The 23,098-nt window shown below is 38.0% G+C and overlaps 1 protein-coding gene and 1 pseudogene across 1 annotated transcript; one reads left to right on the top strand and one right to left on the bottom strand.

The window, feature by feature from the left end:
• Nucleotides 1-668: 668 nt before the first annotated feature.
• On the top strand, nt 669-21,905 carry LOC113228644 (RAD50-interacting protein 1). The gene is made up of 14 exons (XM_026462001.1): nt 669-800; nt 1,001-1,242; nt 2,933-3,088; nt 4,017-4,189; nt 5,165-5,379; nt 6,508-6,748; nt 8,548-8,725; nt 9,374-9,566; nt 10,030-10,150; nt 10,530-10,651; nt 11,445-11,629; nt 14,932-15,106; nt 15,968-16,095; nt 21,555-21,905. Exons 1-14 carry the CDS (start codon nt 669-671, stop codon nt 21,763-21,765), a joined length of 2,472 nt encoding a protein of 823 aa, XP_026317786.1. The 3' UTR covers nt 21,766-21,905.
• Nucleotides 18,637-19,463, bottom strand: LOC113228406 (annotated as a pseudogene).
• Nucleotides 21,906-23,098: the final 1,193 nt, after the last annotated feature.

Here is a 23,098-nt window from a genome sequence, read left to right as displayed (position 1 = left end):
AAAATAGTTTAATATATAAAAAAGTATGAAATATTTGTAATGCCATGAATATTGAATCACCTTATTTTTTTTTAGTACACACATAAATAAAACAATCTAACAATGATATTCCATATTTACCTACTAAATTACACTCCGTTGCCGAATGAAAATGTATTTTATTGCCACCAAATAACGAAACGATCAAGTCTACGTGGTAAGCGACATGTCAGTTCTGTTCATAACAGTTGTAGTGACACTAAGAGCTTTAAATCACAAAAATCTAAGGGGCACGCACTAGCACTGCCCCCGACACCGAAATACATACATACGTTCACAAGTCCCATGTGCCTGTAATTTTATTGTCCCTTACCCATGTCGGATAATATAGACACATTCATTGTGGAAAATTGGCTAACAAGTTTGTCGATGTATGGGCTACCTAATTTAAATATATTAATGTTGACTTTGTTGACATTTCTAAATTCGCTTTGTCTAATAAATTTTCACGCAATACTCTAAAATAGAACAGTAGAACCGAACCGTTTTTACGTCACTTCATGTATATTGTTATCACTTTCTCTCTTTGGAATTATTAAATCGCCAACTGTAATGGATTTTGTGACGTGCTTGATTATAATCGGAAATATATAATTTTTCGCGTAAATATCATGAAATAAGCTGCAAAGATGAATGAAGACGATAGAGAAAGTATTTTACACGATCTGAATATAAAAATTGGTAGTGATATCAATGATTTATCCAATGCTTACGAGTTGGAAAATAAGCTAGTGGCGAAAAGAAATGAAATACAAAGTCAAGTAAGTTTCACATATTTTTATTCCATACTAATTACTTAATAACAGGCCTTACTATGCAATAAAAAATTTGAACGTCCAACTCGACGTCAGCTTTCTAGAGTTGAGCCTAAATTGTTAATACATAACACTCTGTTTAGAAACACAAACCAATTTTTACCTGAATTTTAAATGGTTGATTTTTCATAACTTTCGTTTCACAGTTAAATGAAGCTAACGATGAAGTACCAACGAAATTATCAACTGCAATAAAAAAGGCAGAGCTTAATTCAAAACAAATAGAAAGTCTAAAAGAAAGGCGTGAAAAACTTAAAGTAAAAGTTGATTTATTTTTGAGCAAGACTGTGCCTTTACAAAATGAATTGAATAAGAGGTTTGCGGCCATCAATAAGTTGGAAGAAGTCCTGTCATATTTGAAGTCTTTTGAGAAAATTGAAGACATAAGGTAGAGTATCTTTTATGATACCAAGTAGCGGGACGAACAAGTTGAGTGCCTGGTGGTTAGCGACATGCCCTTCCATAACAGTTGCAGTACCACTCAGACCTTTAAACTGCAAAGACCTGAGGAGTACTGCCACTGCACCTGTCACGTTGAGACATAGTTGACAAGTCCCGTGTGTACCGCACCCTTACCCTTCAAAACTCAAACGCAGTAATATGTGCATCACAGCTTGACAGCTGAAGAAAATAATATGGCAGTAATTCCCTGGACAAACTCATTCACAATTATTCATTAATCATTCACGTATTGTACTGCTACTGATGACTTCTGCTAGGGTTTCGTAAAGTCAAGTTTACTTCAATTGTTATGTCAATTGAAATTGATAATAAATACACAATTGTGTACAATGTGTTGATTTGCATTCTCGCCATATTTACATAGGTCATTCTATATCTTAAACAACCCAAAACATTAAAAAATATTAATGGAAAAAAAAATTTCTATTTTCTTTTTTTTGTTTATTTAATTGCTGTAAACATCAATTTGGAATCACCTGTTCGTGCTTGATCCAAAGGTCATTAACAAGTTAATACCAAAGGTTATAGCGCAGCTGGAGGAACCGAGAAATTATTGCTATCTCTTTCTTTCTCAAATGCAGCGAATGCGCCTGCAAACAAGTGCACTAGCTAAAGGTAGGATTGCCAAACTTACCACAATTCTAATGATCTATTAGCTAGTCTGTCACAAAATGCTATGTGGTTCAGTATGTAAACAAGAATTAATGCAAAAAAGAACTGCTACCAGGTTCACCAGAACCTGCTTTACCATCAAGTGCAAGTGTGTGAATATTTTTTTGGCATAATGGCATCTCTAATAGTTAAATGGAGTCTCTGCTTTCAAAATTGTGAAACCAAATATTTAAAGTTCCTGAAATTAAGTCTAAATGAGCTTGGTCACGGTATTTTCTTTCAGCTTGCAATGTATATTTGTATGGTACCACAGTGCTATATTTGTGTGTATAAAATCTCAGGTACAGCTAGTTTTAAATAGCTGTTCACCCCATGACTTGATATTATAATATCAAAATGCTTATACTAATAATTCCTCTTATTTTAAAGCTAGGCTCTTGTCAGTGAAGTAATCCATCTCAGTCATCAGGGAAGATTGAAGGAAAGAGAGTCAGAGGATTGACTCTCTTTCCTTCAATCTTCCCTTCTACATGCTTCTAAGAAAACGGTCATGACATATCAAATGCCCATACATCTTTCCCCTTAAGTTATCTATTGCCATGAATAAGCTTCTCTTTTCTTGCACTATTCTTAACACTAATAATAATAAATTACATTATATACATATGGGTAAATTTAAAAATAAGATAAGTTTTGTATATAAAATGTTCTAAAAATGTATTATGTTATATTTTTGTTAAATTTGTTTTTCATTCTAAAGACATCCTTGCCCAGCACTGGAGCAAATTATATGCGCTCATACAGATCTGTTGTATACTATAGCTTACTATTATCATAAAAAAAAAATGTTTCCTAATATTAGTACAGTCAAGAGTGTGTCAAGCTTGATACTTAAGATTCAACTCTATTGTTCTTGCAATTAGATCACCCAAAGTCCAAAGTGTTTTGCAGAATGATCAAGTGTTTTATTGTAATGTATAATTTTAATTTAATATTTATTTCAGTAATCAACTACAACAGTGCAGCGATGATGAACAAGCTGTGCTACTGTATGGTGAGCTTAAAGATATGTGTAGTCAGTATGAAACAGGACACAGGGCTGTTTATATAAAGGAATACACACACTACTGGCATAATGTGTTGAAAGACAAATTGACTAAGTAAGTATTGTTGGATGAAGATAACAATATTTACAATTAATAACTGCACTATACTTCACTGACACAACTTTTTTTTAAACTTTGGATAAAATATTAATGATATTAAAAATCACAAACTCTAGTATGATAAACGCGCGCGCGCAAAGGGGGCAAAACTGTTCTGCTAAATCAAATGGTTTAAGTATTTACTGTTAAATAACAATCTTACAAAAAATATATGAGACATGTCATGTCTAAAGAATGTGCATATGTGTTACATGATAGGAGTACTTTATCTGATCATATAAAAACTTGAAAACAGACTAAAATAAAAGTTTAAAACAAATTATTGAAGAATACAACATCTAACTTTGCACATAATTTTTATATGGAGATATTTCTCTTCAAGTATTATAGGGAATCTACTAAATTTTATTTTTCATCTGAACCCATATAGTTATTAAATTCACATTTAACCCGAAATTTGCTAATTGTCCAGCGGTTTAACGACACGCCACGCCCCCCCACTGCCCCGTCTGTCGCCATCGTGCGCTTATCAACGTCGAATATGTGTCATATTTTCTTCGCCTGTTTTTATTTTATTCATATTAATTTATTGCGACCTCCGACACTTCACCTCCTATAAAGAAGGCTCGCGTTGAAATAACTCGCCTTAAACATTTTAAAGTTTATTATAAAAGTAGGGGGTTGAACATTGTAGACCTATATCTATCTATGACACCGGACACCGTTTAAAATATTATAAATTCGGATACATCAAACCTTATAACTAATTAAAGTCTACAACTACTACACCACAATAAGATTGCGTTCATTACAATGCTTGCTATACCAAATAAAAAACTTAAGAATAAAATAGTAAAATAAAAAATCTTTTTTATAGCTAATAGTTTTTTTCACTATTTAGAAAGATTTTTTTTCTTTTCAGAAACTATGATGAAGTCCTAAAGTTATTAAAATGGCCAATAACAAGTGGTGCAGAAAACTCCCCACCTCCTAAAGAGATACTGCTCAAATTTAGTAACATCACAAAGTACTTATTCCTCATTCAGGAACCTGAAGACCTTGTATCTGTCAATGTTACCAATGATTTTAATCAAGGTACGTAATAGTATAGTTTGTCACAATTATTTGCAGCTAGTGCGATAATGATTCATTCATGACAATTAGATATCTACCTATTTAATCGTATCTTTATTCACCACCATGACAAATACCTACACAGACACGTGATACCGACATTAAATTAGACATAACATAGTAATATATTATCACTTGGAAGGAATAACGTCTCCCTTGGAAGTCATAGCAGGGAAAAGGCGCCGACTCAGCATAAATGACGGGACTGCCCGTGACGCTGGTATTCTGCCAGGACCCTATAGGACAAAGACGCCTCTCGTAAAACAACCGAAACAAAACCAATTTAATTCAATTCAAATGCAAACTAATTCATTCGCAATTCATGTAGTATAGATACAATCAAATATTTTGGACCTTATTTATTTATTTGGCTTTTACCTATATTGATTTTAGAGTTCAATATGTCGATGAAAAATGTTGTACCGCACTGCATAAATGTGTATTTAATAAGATTATTTAGCAATGTTACAATACCAAAATATGTCATTAAAAGGCGGCATAAACAAATGCAATTAAATTTAGAATTAGATAAAACATTAACGAATTTGATAGATTTGTAATGAGCAATTTATTGCTCTATTCTGTCTATATACACTCCTCAATATTTTATTCCAAGTAGATACAAAGCAAAGATTCGGACCAAACCAAAAACCTTTCAACAACCGTCAATCTGTCATTCCATATAGGTTTCTTAATAACCGCTAAATTGTTTCAATAACTGGCAATTTGTCCCGTCAGTATTCCAATTCTGACGTTGGCAGAATCGACTTGAAACTAAAAATGACATAAACATATACAAACAGTATAGTAGTAACTGCTACAAATGTATTAAAATTAACTTTAATCAAGCAATGCCTTTTCCCTTTTAATCGATTGAGACACGGCAAGAGAACAAATGTATGAAACTGTCACTTACGTAGCAACTCTTTTATATAGATCAAGACCCCTGTCTTCCTGTACGAATACTTCTACGCCCTCTCAAGAAACGCTTTACATTCCACTTCACGGGGTCACGGCAAACGGCGCGCCTTGACAGGCCAGAGTGGTTCCTTACACAAACTTTGACTTGGATCAAGGACCACCAAGGTTTCGTTAGAAGTCATATACAACCTGTGGCTGATAAGCTACAAATGAAGAAAGTTAGAGCTGTGGTTAGTGTTTCTATATTTATTTATTTGTTTGTTTAAAAAATGACATTTTTAAAATTTATTATATTGTTGAGTGAGGAACAATGTAATGTTAACTCGCTACATCCTATAAAATATCTATTTAGAAATATTTGTATCGCCTACATTTATTTAACTCGTGAGTTTGGGTGTAATTTGTGGTTGTCTATGTGGGACATGGCACCCGCGACCGGGTGAGGGTTTCCCTAGTGCGAGGCTATGTTAAGTGTGTGCGCTGTTGTTATTATTATTATTATATCATAGAAATTCCTTTAGTTAGCAAGACCTCATCCAGCCCTAATTGTTACATAATGCCATCGAATTGGAAATATTTATGATTGATTAGCCATCACAAGCTAGCTAACTCCATGTCAAGGTAAAGGTGTCTTTGCAGTAAGGTATTGCGCTAAAAAATTTTATTGTCAAAATTGTTCTATTATTTAAACTTGTAGAAAATGATGGAGTATGCATTTTTAGCAAAACTATTATGGCATTTATCGTTTCATTTATCGTTGGACGACTGTCGCGTCTAGCCTGTTCCCATATCACGACTATCTGTCGTGACTATGTTGTTGACGTTTATTTTGTCGTTGAACGACTGTCGTGTCTAGCTGTTCCCACTACATCGTGACGACAATTTATCGGTTCACGGCAGCCATCATGTCGTTTGCACGACAGAATCATTTGACTTTGCCATTATCTGTCGTCACATTTATATTGTGACGTTTTATTTCTCGTCCAACGACTGTCGTTCTAGCTCTTCCCATTCGCACGACAGTCTGTCGTCGTAACGACAAAAAAGTTGTGAGCGACAGTTAATTGTGTTGTACTATATGTGAACAACATCATTTAAATATACAAGCCACGACACTTTTAAACTGCACGACTATCTGTCGTCACGACAAAATGGAAACACCCTAACGAATTGCTTGTTGTTTTTACATTTAACCATTCATTTATGTGTGTTTCTAATGCTACTGAAAAGTCTTTTTTGACGCTTGTCAAATCCCTGCGATTTTTAGAGAACTGTCGACTCTTGGGTTTGTATAAAACTCTCTAACTCCATCTATAATGTTTAATCTATCAATGAATGAAAACAAATTCTATTTACAGGATGAATTTAATGCCGGATTAATAGCATTAGCAGCAGAGCGGCTACACACAGTACTAGCCCTATATAACACGCAAGGGTCGAAAGGGGAAATCGTCGACTCCGCATTTGCGCATGCTGTCGACGAAACGCTTGGTTTCCATAAAGAACTCGTCGCCGTTACGGGAAAAGACGTTAATAGCGTGCTCTCCGTGTTGACCAAAGCTGAGACATTTGTGAGGTGGTTGAGTGTGGAAAAGAAGTGTAAGTACAAATACATAAATATTGCTTCTTTCGATACATAGAATAGCGCATTTTGACACATTATGAAACCAGAAACGCAAAATGCCAAACGGGAATGTCAGGTTCGCGGAATGCCAGATTCTCAAATTGCCAACTTAGGCGTATCTGACGCGCAAACCCGTGTCATCGTATTTTTTTATTGTCGAATGTTGTCACCTGATCAATAGATGACTCTGTGTATTATAATTTAGCACTATACATCACATTGTGTATATAGCTGTGTAAATAAAGAAATAAAAAAAATAATGAATTTTAATCAGCTACCAATAGCTTTATTTCGGCTACACTTATTCCACAATACTCTGTCCCAACTGACTATAGTCTATCTTTTTTGAAGACGGAATACAATGACAGTGCAGTGCGCAAGTGTTGCCCGCGTGTGAGCAGCTGGTGATTGCAGTCGATAAATATTCTATCGAATATCGACTGACTATTGGTCACGCTTATGGAATAAATAGCAGTACTTGTATCATTTGAATCTTCCTCGACTCATTATACATCTAATTACTGAACACAAGTTCATTTAAATTATCAGTTTTTGTAAGTCCATACGTACATACACTATATTTTTAACTGTGTTTATGGCATATTTTAAAGTTTTTCGTTTTAATTCAATACAAATAATCAAATCGAGCTATTATTGTTAAAATGTATAAATGAATAAAAATTTGATTTCGATAATAGTAGGCCAACTGTCAAAATAAAAATAAAGAAGGCAATAACACAGTTAGTAATCATTAGATCGTCGTAACATTCACAATTCTGTCATTTTTGGCAAAATTTTATCGTCTTTCACAATCTATCGATACAAGTATCGGCAACAACTATTTAAAATTTTATGAAAACTGGCAACCCTACAAATGCCATTTTACCCCGTCTTCAAAAAAAGACTATAATCGAAGACTTCTTTGGCCAACGCAAAATCCACTCTATAACCGTCAATTTGTCTAATAACCGCTAAATTAATTAAATTTTTATTGAATTGTTAATTAATACAAAGATCGAACACTCAAAAAAAAATGTATAATAATGTAAGGTATGCAAGAAGACGTCGACGTTCGATCTTTGTATTAATAATTATAACAAACCGTTAAATTGTTCTAAATAATTTGACTCATCATTGCAATAAGTCTAGCAACACTGACATTGCCGGAATCGCCGCGCAAAACTACGGAGCATATCCACATAAAACTTGACTTGAATTGCCCTTGGATTGCCATTCTCTGTTTATTTTATTCTTTGAACACAGTAAAATGCTCTTTCAATCTTAGCAATATGGTCGGTAGTCAGCATTTGAAATCTAAAATTTATTATTTCTGCAGTGAATAAGCTACGCTCCTATTTACACACCCATCAAAAGCGTCTAGGGATCAAGGTATTTTTACCTATTAAAATGAAATAAAAATGTTTACATAAATTTATGAAAATATTTTTTTTAAATTATGAAATTTCCCAAAATGCCATTGGTGTTAAAAAACATAATAATAAAAAACACCAGCATTTGGCAAAAACGTGCTTGATCCCTAGACACTTTTGATGTGTGTATATTTAATTGAAAATACTACTATACTATCTTGCGGTGTTTCCAGCGGGGAATACTTATCAGACAAAGCCTGAACACCAGCACAGTTTCAAGCAATTATTTTAAATGGCGTATATTTTATGTTGAAGAATACAGTCAATATACTAATAAGTTGAAATGTACCACCATGGCACAAGGTTATCAAAAGAAGATTCATAATGCTCAAACATTATTTCAGATGCGTTATTGAAAATGGACGAGACGCTAGGCAGCGAGCAATGGAGCGAAGCAGTGGCAGCTGGTGTGGGATCGGCGGTAGGTTCAGTGGTGTGGGTTCCCCGAGGAGCAGATTGGTTTATCGCGTTGTTGAAAACTATTGAAGAACGATATGCCGTGTTACCGCAGCCAGGACATCGGTAAATCCTTTTTATATTGTTCAGTTTATAAAGTCGAAAAATACAAGGTGCTTATAAATTACGTACGGATAACTTTAGAGTCGTCGTTTTCACTAAAAAAAAATTAATCAAAAATACAAACCAAGAAGATTTATGCAATTATAAATTTACTTAAACCTACAAAAACGTATTTCTTCCAAACATAATAATAATCACGTGCATTTATTTATAAATAAATCATGAAACACCATGACATTGACAAAGACAACATTGAAGACCACTTTTGAGTCTCCAAGTAGTGTTTTTTTTTATAATCTCAAGTGACGAACAAGTCGTGCGCCTGATGTAAGCTACACGCCTGTCCATAACTGTTGCAGTGTCCTCAGAGCTTTAAATCGCAAAGAGCTGCGGGGCACTGCTACTGCGACCGTCATCCTGAGACATAAGGTGACAAGTCCCATGTGCCTGTAATTTCACCAGCAGTTACAGCAGTATTGTATCAGGGTGTGTTCTGGTTATTATCTTGCTTCAAAGTTATTATAATGAGGTAACTAACTGACTCTAAAAACATCCGTGCTTAATTTGTTAACACGCTGTTGAAATTTTTAAAATCTGTATGAAATTCAAAGTTTTGGACGATTCATCAACTGTGTATTGCAATCTTCACAGATTACAATTTCTAGAACTCCAACTAGAGCTAATAGAAGAATGGCGCGTCCGTCTAACACAGCTGATGAACGCGGCTCTAGGCGTGATGGCTGCAGACTCTTTGCTGACGTCAGACTCCCCACGACATCTGCTGGCTGTCATCAACGCCGCTCACCACACGAGGACAGTACTTCTGCAATGGGCGCATTCATTGGTAAAGTTGTCATCAAGAGTTAATGTAGTCTAAACCTATGAGGGTTAACTTCAAACTTAAACTCGATTCAAAGTAGCGCTTTTACTTAACGTAGTTAGTTATAGGTTACTAATTTATCGATTTACTAAATTGGAAATTTAGTTTAGCTTTACAAATTACATAGCTTCACTGATGTGTGCAGGTTTCCTTACGATGTTTTCCTACACCAAAAAGGCCATGGTAAAGTTAAAAATAAATTTCGCACATACATTCCGAAAAGCCCGGATTCGAACCCACAACCGGTCTACTTGAGAAGCGATAGGTCAAACCATTAAATCTTATTTTTATATTATATTTAATATTATTAAATATCTTGGTAATTGGTGTAACGGGCTGGTGTCCGCAACTCGACGTCAAGACTAGGCGCCTTTTTTTTTGCGTGTAGAATAGTATTTAGTATTATTAAATATTATGCCTTCTTTAGCACTACCTCCAGCTTCACTACTACAGGCGTCAGTTCCACCATTTCACTCAGCAGCAACATCATGACGTGTCCGAATCCGAGACCGACTCTAGCGATAGCGATGACGACAGCAAGACCACAGGTGAGCAAAGTGCCTACCAAATCAATTGTTGTTACGTGAAACGACAATAAAAATAACTATTTTATTGATAATGGGTATGAATAGACAAGACATAGTTTTATTAGGGTACAATCTAAGTTATGCCAACGTTTTATCCGTCGTAGGGTTATGACACACTCACAGTCAAATCGTTCATTCTTCTTGTCGAGTCAATGGCAAAAACCAGTAGAAATTTTTGTTTTGTCCACACAAGTTTCATTAGTATGGAATGCCGCAACGCCGTCGATGCGAGGGATGCGAACTGCTTTCCACACTACTTTTTACTTCTTGATAGATACTTGTATGCCAAATGTCGTTGCCACGCGGTCAATTTAGTTTACATAACTAACGTTTTGTACAGACAGTAAAAAAGATGACCTAATGTCACTGAATGAAGTGGAACAACAAGCAAAAACGATGGCGGAGCGCGAAGTGACCAGGAGGGACTCGTTGATGATCGATTTGAACAATTACAGTGATGTTGTAAGTATTTATTTAAAATATACGTAAATTTGTCGATATCAGCTGTAGTCCATGCAGTCTTGTGATTGTATGTATGGCTTCATGCCAAAGCCGTTAAGCGTGAAACATACAGAGAGCGGGTACGGGTCGGGCGCGGGTCGGGTCAGGACCGCGGCGGGTCTAATTCCGTGTAATTTATATGGAAAGGTGTGACGTCGTTCATATAAATACACGGAATTAGATCCGTCACTCCACTACAAATAAAGTCATTTGTAGAGTTTTAAGTAAATAAGTTTTAAAGTTAAAGTAATTGTCCGTTCGAATTTCCTACCGCGCGTTCTAAACGCGTTTGAACTGTTGTAGTCACTTATAATAATAACGCACACACTCAACATAGCCCCTCACTAGGGAAACCCTGTGTCGCGGGTACCATGGACACACACATACACAACCACAAATTACACTGAAACTCACGAGAAAAACAAATGTAGGCCATACAAATATTTCTCCCGGCCCGAGAATCGAACCTGGGACCTCTACGTGGCAGTCCGTCTTGGTAACCGTTCGGCCACGGAGGCAGTTCGGTCACGAGATTACTGTGACAGTTGTGGCTAGCGACCGCGTAAATTACTTCACAATTTTGTATGGCAAATGACAGCGCCCCTAGCGGTCACAAGAAGAAACAACATTTTGTACACAAATATTTTACGCGGTCGCTAGCGGGAACTGTCACTGTAATCTTATGGTAGAGCACAGTTCGTCTCTTTTGTGTCTGTAGTTCTGTAGTAATTTATTTTATAACGCGTATTTCCAGGCGGCGCCAATAGCAAATCTTAGCGTGACAGACAAGCTACCAGGAGACGATGAGGCAGAAGAAGCAGGAGTGTTCGCTGAAGCACCAGCGTTGCTTGCGCATCTACGAGACGCCGGTCTCGCAGCTTTGGCGGATCGAATACTGCTCGAGTTCAAGGCATCTATTCGGGATTATAAGAAGCAATCGTAAGTGCTGCTTAGTCAATGTTATACTTCGTAACATGCGCGACTAATGGCTGGTTTGCTAGCACGTATTATGTGACATAGTAATTAACTAAGTTTTACATTAATTTATGGCTATAAACAATCGCTTAACAGCTGTTATACTACAAAATTTCTAGGATGATCCCTGTGACACTTCACAAAATTGTACATAATATAACCTTGTAACGACGACGTCCACTAATTTACGTACTTTATAAACTATTTTTATAAGTCTCGCTTTTAAGTGAATAAAATTTGTTTAAGCAAATACATAAAATTAAAGTAAAAGTAACACGAAGTGAGAAATGAGCAGAGAAACAATATTTTTTTTCAAAATTAATTTATCTTTACGACAACGTACAAAAGTTACTTCATTAGACTGCATTAATATAAGATAAAAAGTTTTCGATGATTTAATGAATAAATATATAGCGCGTTTAACCCAAGTTTAATCTATTAGGTAATTAGTTATATGATATTAATGTTTTTAATCTACTCGTACATTATGAGTCTATTAAAATATCAGTTGAATTTAGTTGGGTGTTTTATGCCTTCAATGCAATACAAAACACTTCATACATCTATACAACAGCCAGGATCCATTATTTGGTTTCTCGCGATCAATATAATCACGTAGACGCACTACAAGTTACCGCACTTGACTGTCGAGGACAATCTTTGTGAGTCTTTTCAGCATGGCTAAACAACAACAGCCAAATAATAAAAACTAACTAAAAGTCAACAAATAAAAACAACAAAAACAAATAACTTTAAAAGAAAACACAGCTGGGAACAATAAAAAATACCTGGCACATACAAGGTGTCAGCATTCGAAATAAATTTGTATACATGTCGACATCAACGTCAAAAGTATTCTTGGACAATTTCATAGATTTTAGGACGCTATAATTGGTTGTATATGCAATTATTATCGTTCGCCTATCGCCAGCGATGGCTATTGAATCATAAACAAAAACTGCATTTACATTTCATTTGTTTCTTTTCCGGTACCTACTCCATAGAAATATCGGATCGGATATGAAAAATAAAATAAATATTTGTGCACAATTCATGGGAATCAATTATTCTAAAAACTTAATTTTTTTTTAAACCGTAATAATAGGGGTTAAAGTATGAAATTGCCGATTTGTACTGAAAATCTAAATTGTTTATTTTTTAAATTTTTAACAAATTTATTTAATCAAAATAGTTGCCATTATTATCTATACATTGCTGCCATCTAATGGGAAGGTTATTAATCCCTTTGCGATAGAACTCCGACGATCTAGACTGCACAAACTGTGTGAAAGCATTTTGTACTGCCTCCTGGGAAGAAAACTTCTTGTCACGTAGATAATTGTCCAAATCACGAAAAAAATGGTAGTCCGTTGGAGCAAGGTCTGGTGAATACGGAGGATGACGAATGGTTTCTAACTAGAGTTCCTGAAGGGTCAAAATGGTTTCTCGTGCTGTGTGAGGTCTCGCGTTGTCGTGGAGCAATAATGGTGAAGATCGATTCATGAGTCGGGGCTGTTTTACTGCTAGTTTTGTCAACATGGTTCGGAGTTCGGCACAATAGACATCTGCCGTTATTGCTTGACCAGATCGGAGAAAACTATAGTGAATAACACCATGCTGAGACCACCAAACAGTTACCATTACCTTTTTATTGGTAAGTTTTGCTTTAGGACACTGTTGTGGCATTTGACCTGGGGTCAGCCATTGCATTTTTCTTTTCCGGTTATCATAAAGAATCCACTTTTCATCACATGTCACAATTCGATCCAATATTCCTTCATTTCTGTACCGGTTCAACAAGGCAACACAAGTTTCAACACGCGTTTCTTTCTGCAGATCAGTCAAATCATGAGGCACCCATTTTTCGTATTTTTTTATTTTATTGATTTGACGCAAGTGAGTCAATATTGTGGGTAAGGTAACGTTAAACCATGCCGCTAATTCCTGGGTAGTTTGACTAGGATCGGCTTCCACTATCTCTCTTAATTCATCGTTATTCACCTGTGTGGGCGGTCTTCCTCGTGACTCGTTCTTTAAATCGAAATTTCCATCACGAAAGCGTTTAAACCAAAATCGCACGGTGCGTTCATTAGTAGACCCCTCTCCAAACGCAGCATTGATATTGCGGGCTGTTTCTGCCGCGTTAGTTCCGCGTCGGAACTCGTATTCAAAAATCACTCGAATTTTCGCAGTATCCATCTTTCTTGTCTAAATTGAATAACAAAAACAATTGAAAGTCGATATTCAAATGTTTCAAATTTAAAAAAAAAAAATCACAGAAACCATTTGAAAAAAGTTTCATTCGAAAACCTCAAACCATGAAGATTCTATGAAAATTCAAAGAACCTATTGCAATAAAACGGCAATTTCATACTTTAACCCCTAATATTATACAAGGCTGTATAAGAGAGAACCTTTGCTTCAGAAATCAATTAAACCTACAATCTATCGACTTTACCTCATCCCTATGACGAAGTGACACAGGGAGCATCCTAAAAACATTTTAGTTTAATTAATCATCGATTTAGTGGATAATTATATCAGAATCAAACATGTTTTTTACCAAGTAGCCAACCCTCTCGCACCCCTTGCATTCCCCGGAAGGAGTTGCTTGAACTTTGGTGAGCTAACGTTTAATTTTGTTAAAGTTAAAATTTAGTTAAATGCTTTGTCACTTAATACGTGTAAACCAGATGTCAGGCTGCACCAATAATGCTCAATTTACTTTGCTGTGGAACATAATAGGCTGTATGTCAATTGAGTAACGTACAAAGTAGACACGAGTCAAAAAATTGCATTTAATTTGATAAAGTTCAGTATATGTATGTAGAATTTCAGATGATCTCCGTGGTCGAGAGCCTTGCACACCGGTTTTCATGGTGTCGCCATCTCTGAGATCCAGAGTTCGATCTCTGGCCGGGTCAATGTGGTAAAAGTAACTTTTCTATATTGTCTCGGGTCTGGGTGTTTGTGGTTTCTGATTTTCATAACACAAGTGCTTTAATTTATTAATACAAAGATCGAACACAAAGAATAATTCTTTCGACCCGACATGACTTCAATCTGTGTTCACGGTGTACGTATAAAGTAAAAATTAATATCACGGTCGTCACACATCGTGAAATTCAATAAAAATCAATAATACAAATACTTTAGTTACTTACTTTTAGATCGTATGTGATGTTGTCTAATATGTTATATGATCTTAATCGTCGCCTTGTGTAACAACCACTCTAAGATGTGACTTGGCGTTTCGTTCCCTGCAGCTGGCACGCAATGCTGATGGTGGAGCAGATAGCGCTGTCAGTGTCGGCGCCGCTGTGCCGGCCGCTGTCGGCGCTGGTGGGCCGCATGTCGCGCGCCGGCGACTGCCTCGCGCCTGCGCTGGCCATGCGCCTGCGCGCGCACCTCGCCAACGCGCTGGACCAATACATCTTCGAAGTAAGGTCACCGTTGATCTTTATTCACTTGGACACAATTCGAACCGCTTTGCATTTTTTATCATACCAAGTGACGGGACGAAAAGGTCGTGCGCCTGGTGGTAAGCGACATGTCTATCCATAGTGCTAGTCAGAGCTTTAAATCGCAAAGATCTGAGGGGCACTGCCACTGCACCTATCACCCTGAGACAAGTCCCATGTATTTCTAATGTCACCAGCACCTTCAAAACCGGAACGCCGTTATGCTTACATTACCGCTTGGCGGCAGAAATAGTTAAGGTTGAAAGGGTTGTAACCCTAAAAAGGGTTGTAACCCTAACTAGCCGTGAACAGGTTCACGGCAATGAAACGGGAAACTTCCGGTCCACAAAATTTATTAAAGAAGTAAAGTTAAAAGAAAGGGCCCTAAATGGGCCGAGTAACAGAATTACAGATATAGGTACATGAATGCTGTAGACTGTTATAAATTATTACACATGATTTAGCTTATTAAATGATTATAAACGTAGTAAAGAACCAGAATTAGCGATTATTCGCGATGGAATTTGAAACAGCTCCGACTGTTGTGGCGGTCGAGCTGGGAGTGACCGTGGTACGAAAACAAAATGAGAAAGTGAAGGAAGATGGAACAATTCAAATTTAAAATTTAAATACATATAAAATAAAAAAAATTATAGGATACAAGCGGAGAGAAGCGATACAATAAGGTGAGATGTACTACACACAAGGTACTTCCCTGGGCGAGCTCTTTCACAAGGAGCTCGAAAAATGAATAAATCCAGAAACTTCGGCATAGAAGGCATCACTTCCAGCTAGGCTATCATTTCTCAAAACATTATACAATAAACCAATTATTTTCCAGGAAGTGGTATTAGAGAACTGGTTCAACACAGGCGGAACGGTGCAATTCACTCACGACGTGAAAAGGAATCTAGTACCCGCTTTCGCACCCCCCAACAAGAGTGCTTCGCAAATTAATCAGCTGCCGAAGTAAGTATAGTGTATTAACTGGCTAGTCTAAAGTTCTTGTGCTGGTCGAGCTCCGGGACGGACATGCATTACGCATGGCGTATGGCGCAACCACGCGCCACAGGCCGAGGTCAACCCCACAGTAGGTGGGGTACATGACTTGTATAATATACAAAACAGATAGAGAATAACGCATAATAGAATACTGTGTTAGCAAAAGCTATATAATCAATGATTTAGTTCAAAATGCTTATTTACTACTTGCAATAACTATCAGATTTAAATAAATAAGTTACCGATTCGATTTAGGTATAATAAAAAAAAACAAAATGGCAACACTGAAAGATATTGGTGAGGTTGTTAAAAAAATATAAGAGGAGAGAGGCTTGGCAAGGTGGAGGTGAATGAACGTGCGAAGAGTTGTTTTCCTGAAAAGATGTTTTTTGTACAGGTTTGAGGGGGTTACATACCGGATTACAATTAATGTGTGTTATAGATGAAATCCAGGCTCATGCAAGGATCAGTGGAGAAGAAATCCAGTTTTGTCGAGAGTCCATGATAAGTCTTTTCAATTTGACACTTAAGGCAGTCTCCGATTGGGGCGATGCCAATCTTGTCAAATTTAATGCTACCAAAACGCAGGCGTGTCTTTTCTCCACTAAACGGAGTCCCTTTCACCTGACTCCAACTTTTCGTGATATATCCATACCGATAGCCGACCGTCTTCACCTACTTGGAATGGACCTATCGTCCAATCTGAACTTCGGCAGTTACATTGAATCCATGGCCAAAAATGCAGCCAAAAAGCTTGGTATCCTTTCCAAGGTGAGGCTATACTTCACACCGGGACAGTTGCTTCAGCTGTACCAAGTCCGGTCGTGTATGGACTACTGCTGCCACTTATATGATGGCTCTGCTAAATACCAACTGGCCACCTTGGATTCAATAAACAAGCGTGGTAAGAGGCTTATAGGTGACTAGGAACTAGTAGAGGCGAAGCTGCAGAGCCTTGAACACCGCCGTAGAGTTGCCAGCTTATCGGTATATTACAGGATATATCACTGAGAGTGTGCGATGGAATTGCATAATTTGATTCCGCCTTCCCCTTTCCATCACTGGGGGACAAGTCGTAGGCTTGGGTTCTACCCCTATGTTGTGGATATTCCCCGGATTCGCACGGAGCGTTTCTCTTCCACATTTGTATGGCGAGTGGCTAGGGAGTGGAATTCCCTGCCTGCAGACTTGTTCCCCGAACGCTATAACTTGGACCTTTTCAAGGCGAGAGTGAATAGGCGTTATTTAGGTATGCATGCTACATCCTCGACCTCATCATCAGGTTTTCCATCAGGTGAGATGGAGGTTAAATGCGCACTTATTTTTTATAAAAAAAATATATCTATTGTTTCAGTTTAAAATTGTATGAGTATCTTAATAATGATATCACATAAAATTTTAATTTAGATCACTATCTAGAATGATGAGCTCACGACTAGCTCACAGCCAAAGGGCTAGTAATACGTACTGAAAGACTACTATGAACTTGTAAGGAATCGGTCAGGTGCCATGCAGTACAGTTTATGTGTTCGTGTCATGCATGACCTACACAAAATTGAAAGGCTATAGCAGGGCAAGCCGATGAGTTTTACTATAAACATTAATTTCGAAATTTAGTGAGCGCCAAGTATTGAGCAATAAAGGGCAATAAACTTAAGAAAAGAATCGTAAACGATTTCCATATATCATTGACATATATTATGTTGTCCTTATTAATACAAAGATCGATAACTAAAAAAAAATTTGTCGATCCGACTGGATTTCAACCAATGTCTTCCAGCAAACCGTGCCAGACGCTATGCCAACTAAGCTACGGAACGAACTAACGGACCTTGCGCACTTTCCTATGTGCTTGTTGCATCTTTGTATTAATATAACTATTACAAACTAGTGGAGTAATTTCACAAAAATAATTCAATATCATGGTGGCAAACATCGTGACATTCAATAAAGTGAAAAAATAATACTTGTCCCTTTTTCTCCATATTCTGACGAAGCAAACAAGACAGGAAGAGTGTCTCAGTCACAATACGCAATAACGTTGCCGCTGCTGCTGTGTACATATTCACCCAAACCTACACTGGCCTCCTTGTCATAATGCATTTGCATTTTGATATCTTTCGACATATTGGCATCTAAAGTTTTTTTTCCTTTGAAAAATCAAATACGCTGATTTTATTTCATAATAAAACTGAAAGTAAATAACGTGTGACGTTGCGACCTCTTTCATCGTCATCTCACCTTTTTATCACCCTTTTATCTGGTTCCTGGCCACTTACTTTTGAAAATTTGAATCGTTCTCTAATTCTTTTTCTTCGTCATTTTTGCTTTGTCTCATTCCGTGGCCACTTCCTGTAAAGTTCCTGTTGTATATTTGTGTGTGCATGTGTGCGGGCTGCGCCTCGTCTTAACATTAGCCGATTGTTAATAAACCAGTGTGCAACGAACTGGCTTTGTTAGTGGTCGCGTACCCTCCCGCTATACATATATAACACGTGGCGACGAGGATGGGATTTTTAGTATTTTTATTTCGCATAAAACTACGTTTACGCCTCCTTCTTTGTGTCGGTCTTGCCACCGCGAATTCTTCCGGTCCTGCGGGCGGCGATGAGACCAACCTTGCGACCAGCGGATGTTCCTCTCTTGACAGTAGAAGCCTTACCAATATGTTGATGGTTACCACCACCATGAGGATGCTCTACAGGGTTCATGGCAACACCACGCACATATGGCCAGAAGTTGCACTTTACCTTATATTTATGGTATGCACGACCAGCCTTCAGGATGGGTTTGTCAATACGACCAACTCCAGCAACAATGCCAACCATTCCTCTGTTGCTGGAAGGAAGAACTTTCTTTGCACCAGATGGCAGCTTGACTCTGGTGCGCTTGGCGTCAGGGTTGTGACCGATGACTGTGGCAAAGTTGCCAGAAGCACGAGCCAGCCGACCACGATCACCCATCTTTTCTTCCAGATTGCAGACAATTGTACCCTCAGGCATGGCTCCAACAGGCATTACATTTCCAACTTCGAGAGTAGCTTTCTTTCCACAGTATACAAACTACCCTGTGTAAAGACCTTCTGGCGCGATAAATAGCTCGTTGCGCGTCTTAAACTTATATGGGTCACGGAAGTGGACTACCGCTAATGAAGCACCACGGCCTGGGTCGTGGATGATGTCCTTCACCACGCCTTTGATGTAACCATGACGTTCTGCATAGTCCATAGAACGAAGCTTAGGCGCTCCTTTCCTTTTCTTAGTGTGTGATACGAACACTGAACCGGCACCTTTACGCTGAGCACGGATCACACGATCCATGGTTACAATCCCTCAATTCACAGAGGTGCACTTTTGAGCCTGCGCGTGACGCGCGGGGCGGGGCCGAGGGCGAGGAGAGCGCGGCTTATATCAACCTTGTATTGGAGGGCAGCCTACCGGTAACTTTGAGCGATTTGCAGCTAGAAACTGAGCGCGATGCCTTACTAAGTCAAGTTAAGCGTTATGTCTTACAAGGATGGCCAAAAAGATAGGTGATTTAGATTTAAAAGCTTATTTTAACTGTCGTCTACAGCTATCGTATGAAAACGGTTGTTTGATGCGCGGTCATAAAGTTGTTATTCCTGCGGCATTGCGAAACATTATTTGCAAAGAATTACACAGTTCTCATTTCGGAATTGTTAAAATGAAAGCGGAGGCGCGAAAACGGTTGTGGTTCCCCGGCGTAGACGCGGCGCTGGAGAGGCTGGCGGGCGCTTGCGCCGTGTGCGCCGCGCTGCGTCCAGTGCTGCCGCGCGCGCCGCTTGCGCCTTGGCCGCTGCCGCCGCATCCGTTTTATCGGGTTCATCTAGACTTCCTGGGCCCGTTTAACAATCAAATGTTTTTAATAGCTGTGGATATTGCCCTATTAGAGCCTATAGTAAATGGGTTGAATGTTACAATATGAATACAAGTTATGGTTCCAAGGCGGTTATGGAAAGATTGTATGAGTTGATGTCGCGAGTAGGATTACTGCATACATTGGTGACTGACAACGGTACATCTTTCACGTCACAGGAATTCAGAAGAGCTGAAAGTTTCGTTAAAATTGTAAAAAAAGGCCTAAAGAGTTAAGTAGTCCGAATAAAAAACTAGTGCAGGAAAAAATTGCTAAATTTCTTTTCGACTATAGGAACTCTAAACACGGCACCACAGACAAATCGCCCGCGGAATTAGACTACGGACGCTCTTTGCGTACCAGATTAGATTTAATTAACCCTACCGTCCCGTCACCTCCGCCCACAGACCTTCTTGAAACCGTGGAACGTAATCAGTCTTTCCAGAGAAAAGCCTATAAGGGAACCGCGAGACCTGAATTCGCAGTAAATGACAAAGTCTGGCTTACAAATTAAAAAAATATGTTGGATTAGCGGTATAATAAGGAAAAAAATCGGAAATGTAATGTACTTAATATTTGTGCCGCAACTCAACTGCGAAGTCACACGGCACATCGACCAAATAAGAGAACATACTAACGAAATATCAATGGATGATCAACAATGGAACTGCGACGTCGTTCCAGGTGTAGCACCAAAACCTGCAGAACCTCCGGAGAGAGACTCCAGTGGCTCCGTGAAAACGACGCCGGTTCACGGAACAGGTGCTCAGACATTTACACGAACGAATAGGGAAGGGAGTGTAGCAGCGGACACCGGTTTCGGTGCGGTAGAAACCAGGCAAACTGAATGCCCAATCACACCACCATCACCATTGTGGGCGAACGCCCCTGGCCACCGAAGACAGGCAATAAGCCCGGTATTCGCCACACCCAATTCGGAACAAGATGTGGACTTAAGTGATTAGAATGTAGTGCATCTGTAGAGTATTCTGAGTCGGATTTTGTTATGTGTTTAACTACTTATAAGGGGAAGGGATGTTGTATATTTGTGTGTGCATGTGTGCGGGCTGCGCCCCGTCTTAACATTAACCGATTGTTAATAAACCAGTGTGCAACGAACTGGCTTTGTTAGTGGTCGCGTACCCTCCCGCTATACATATATAACAGTTCCCGAACCAAATGTACGTGCTATCTCTCATCATGTATCACTCCATACTAAATTATAAATACAATTTCTTATAACGATGCCGTTGTAACGTGCACATACATCACACACACTTTTGTGGAAAAGTTCAAAATGTCGAAGCTACCGTACCTAATACGTCTAGAAATTTAATAATAAACCTCTACAAGGACGTCATCAGGGCTCTCAAAGCTACACTACAAACTAGAAGATACAGGTCATGGTGCCAGACCCGCGTGAGAAACGTATAAAAAAACGTTTATTGGGGGTTAACAATTCGTTGTTTATGATAAAGGACGGCAGTACGTATACATGTTGTTCACATGAATCCTAACTCACTTATACTTTTTTACCATCTTGTTACTAGGTTAGTAGAAGCATGCAAGCTCCTAAATCTAGACTACGACGACGCGCGTCGACTTCGCTCCTTCCTTACCAAGCAAACAGCAACCTGCGCCGAAACACTCGCCAATCAGGGCATCAGACACATTCTGCCACATGAAGCCTTACGCGTATTGCAACAAAGAACAGATCTCCGTGACACTGCATCACCAGCATCGGTTATGGAATTATTCTGAAGTTTCGAAGGAGGAGGCGTGTAAAGTGCAAAGGCGCTAAGAATGCGACTTTTAATAAACTGCATTTTGGCAGTCCAGATCTATAGGTATGACCTTATTTTAGAGCAAAAACCGAATTAAGTAACCGTTTAACATTTCAAACCATCGAGTCTATAACCAGTAATAGAGACGAAATAAGGGCCATATATTCCTGCTAACACATTAGCGATACAGTTCTTATAAATATCAACTTTCGTTTGCAATGAAATATAGACAGGCCAACTGCTGACCTGTGTGTACGTCTCCGTATATTCCAAAAAATATTTTTATTTAAAGATAACAAAGATAACATCTCTAACAAACAAACCTTTGAAAAAACAAATATACGCGATTTAAATCCGGAAAAATAGTTTCATTTCCTATTTGTAACAATCGCAAAAACCTAAGAACTCGATATCTCTAACAAAGCCATGCTGTTCTATTTGATGGTGTGGGAAAAACAGAAAAACATCTAATTACAAAACAAACGAAATCACATTTCATCGATAATTAAATATTAAAAGTAATTTTGCAATTTTCGTCCATTATAGCAAAGCTCAAGTCAACTAGTCGATCTGAAGTGAAACAGTTGACGACACCCGTCAACTGTTTCGAACTCGGGCTGGCCAATCGGAGCGCAGTTGTCACAATAATTATATGGCAGAATAGTTTTCAAAGAAATTAAATGACATTTCGTCTCTATTTCTGGTTATATACTCGATGTCTCAAACATTTGTACACGCAAATGGTATATTCTTCAAAAAGATTTACCATAATGAAAATCTTACCTATGCCTATATGTAGTCGAAATGCACTTTACTAAAAGAACATGCATGTGGCGTTTAACTTTTGCGGCTCCTCGGAGCCAAGTAAGCCTCCTCCTTATAATAAAATGATCTAGTATAAAATATCGATATTCTAGTTTTAAAGCGGCTTGTTGCTATATGCTTAACAATTATGTGGTTACATCGGTCATATTTGTAAATAAAAATTTCAAACCTGACCTATAAATGACCATACAGCACCCTGAGACCCTTATGTTACACAGTAAAAACGAAAGTATTTTTTCTCTGCTTTAGTCTATGAAATTTCCTAGGTTATGATTAGCAGACTTAACATTGGAAACTCGCGCAAGTTAAATTTTTCTCTTATTCACAAAAGTCACAAGTTACAAAATATGTGCGTGATGTATTTACCCCTTTTATTCGGATAAATTGACAACTCAGAGAAGACTTGTCTATTGTCAATGAGAAGCTTGCTAGGAATTAGTGTCATTATTCGACATTCTACTATATGAATATATTTATAATGTAAT

Source organism: Hyposmocoma kahamanoa, unplaced genomic scaffold (assembly GCF_003589595.1).
Source record: "Hyposmocoma kahamanoa isolate Upper Pololo Valley unplaced genomic scaffold, ASM358959v1 232, whole genome shotgun sequence".
In the NCBI taxonomy this organism is placed as follows: domain Eukaryota; kingdom Metazoa; phylum Arthropoda; class Insecta; order Lepidoptera; family Cosmopterigidae; genus Hyposmocoma; species Hyposmocoma kahamanoa.
This window is presented reverse-complemented; position numbering and strand designations above follow the sequence as displayed.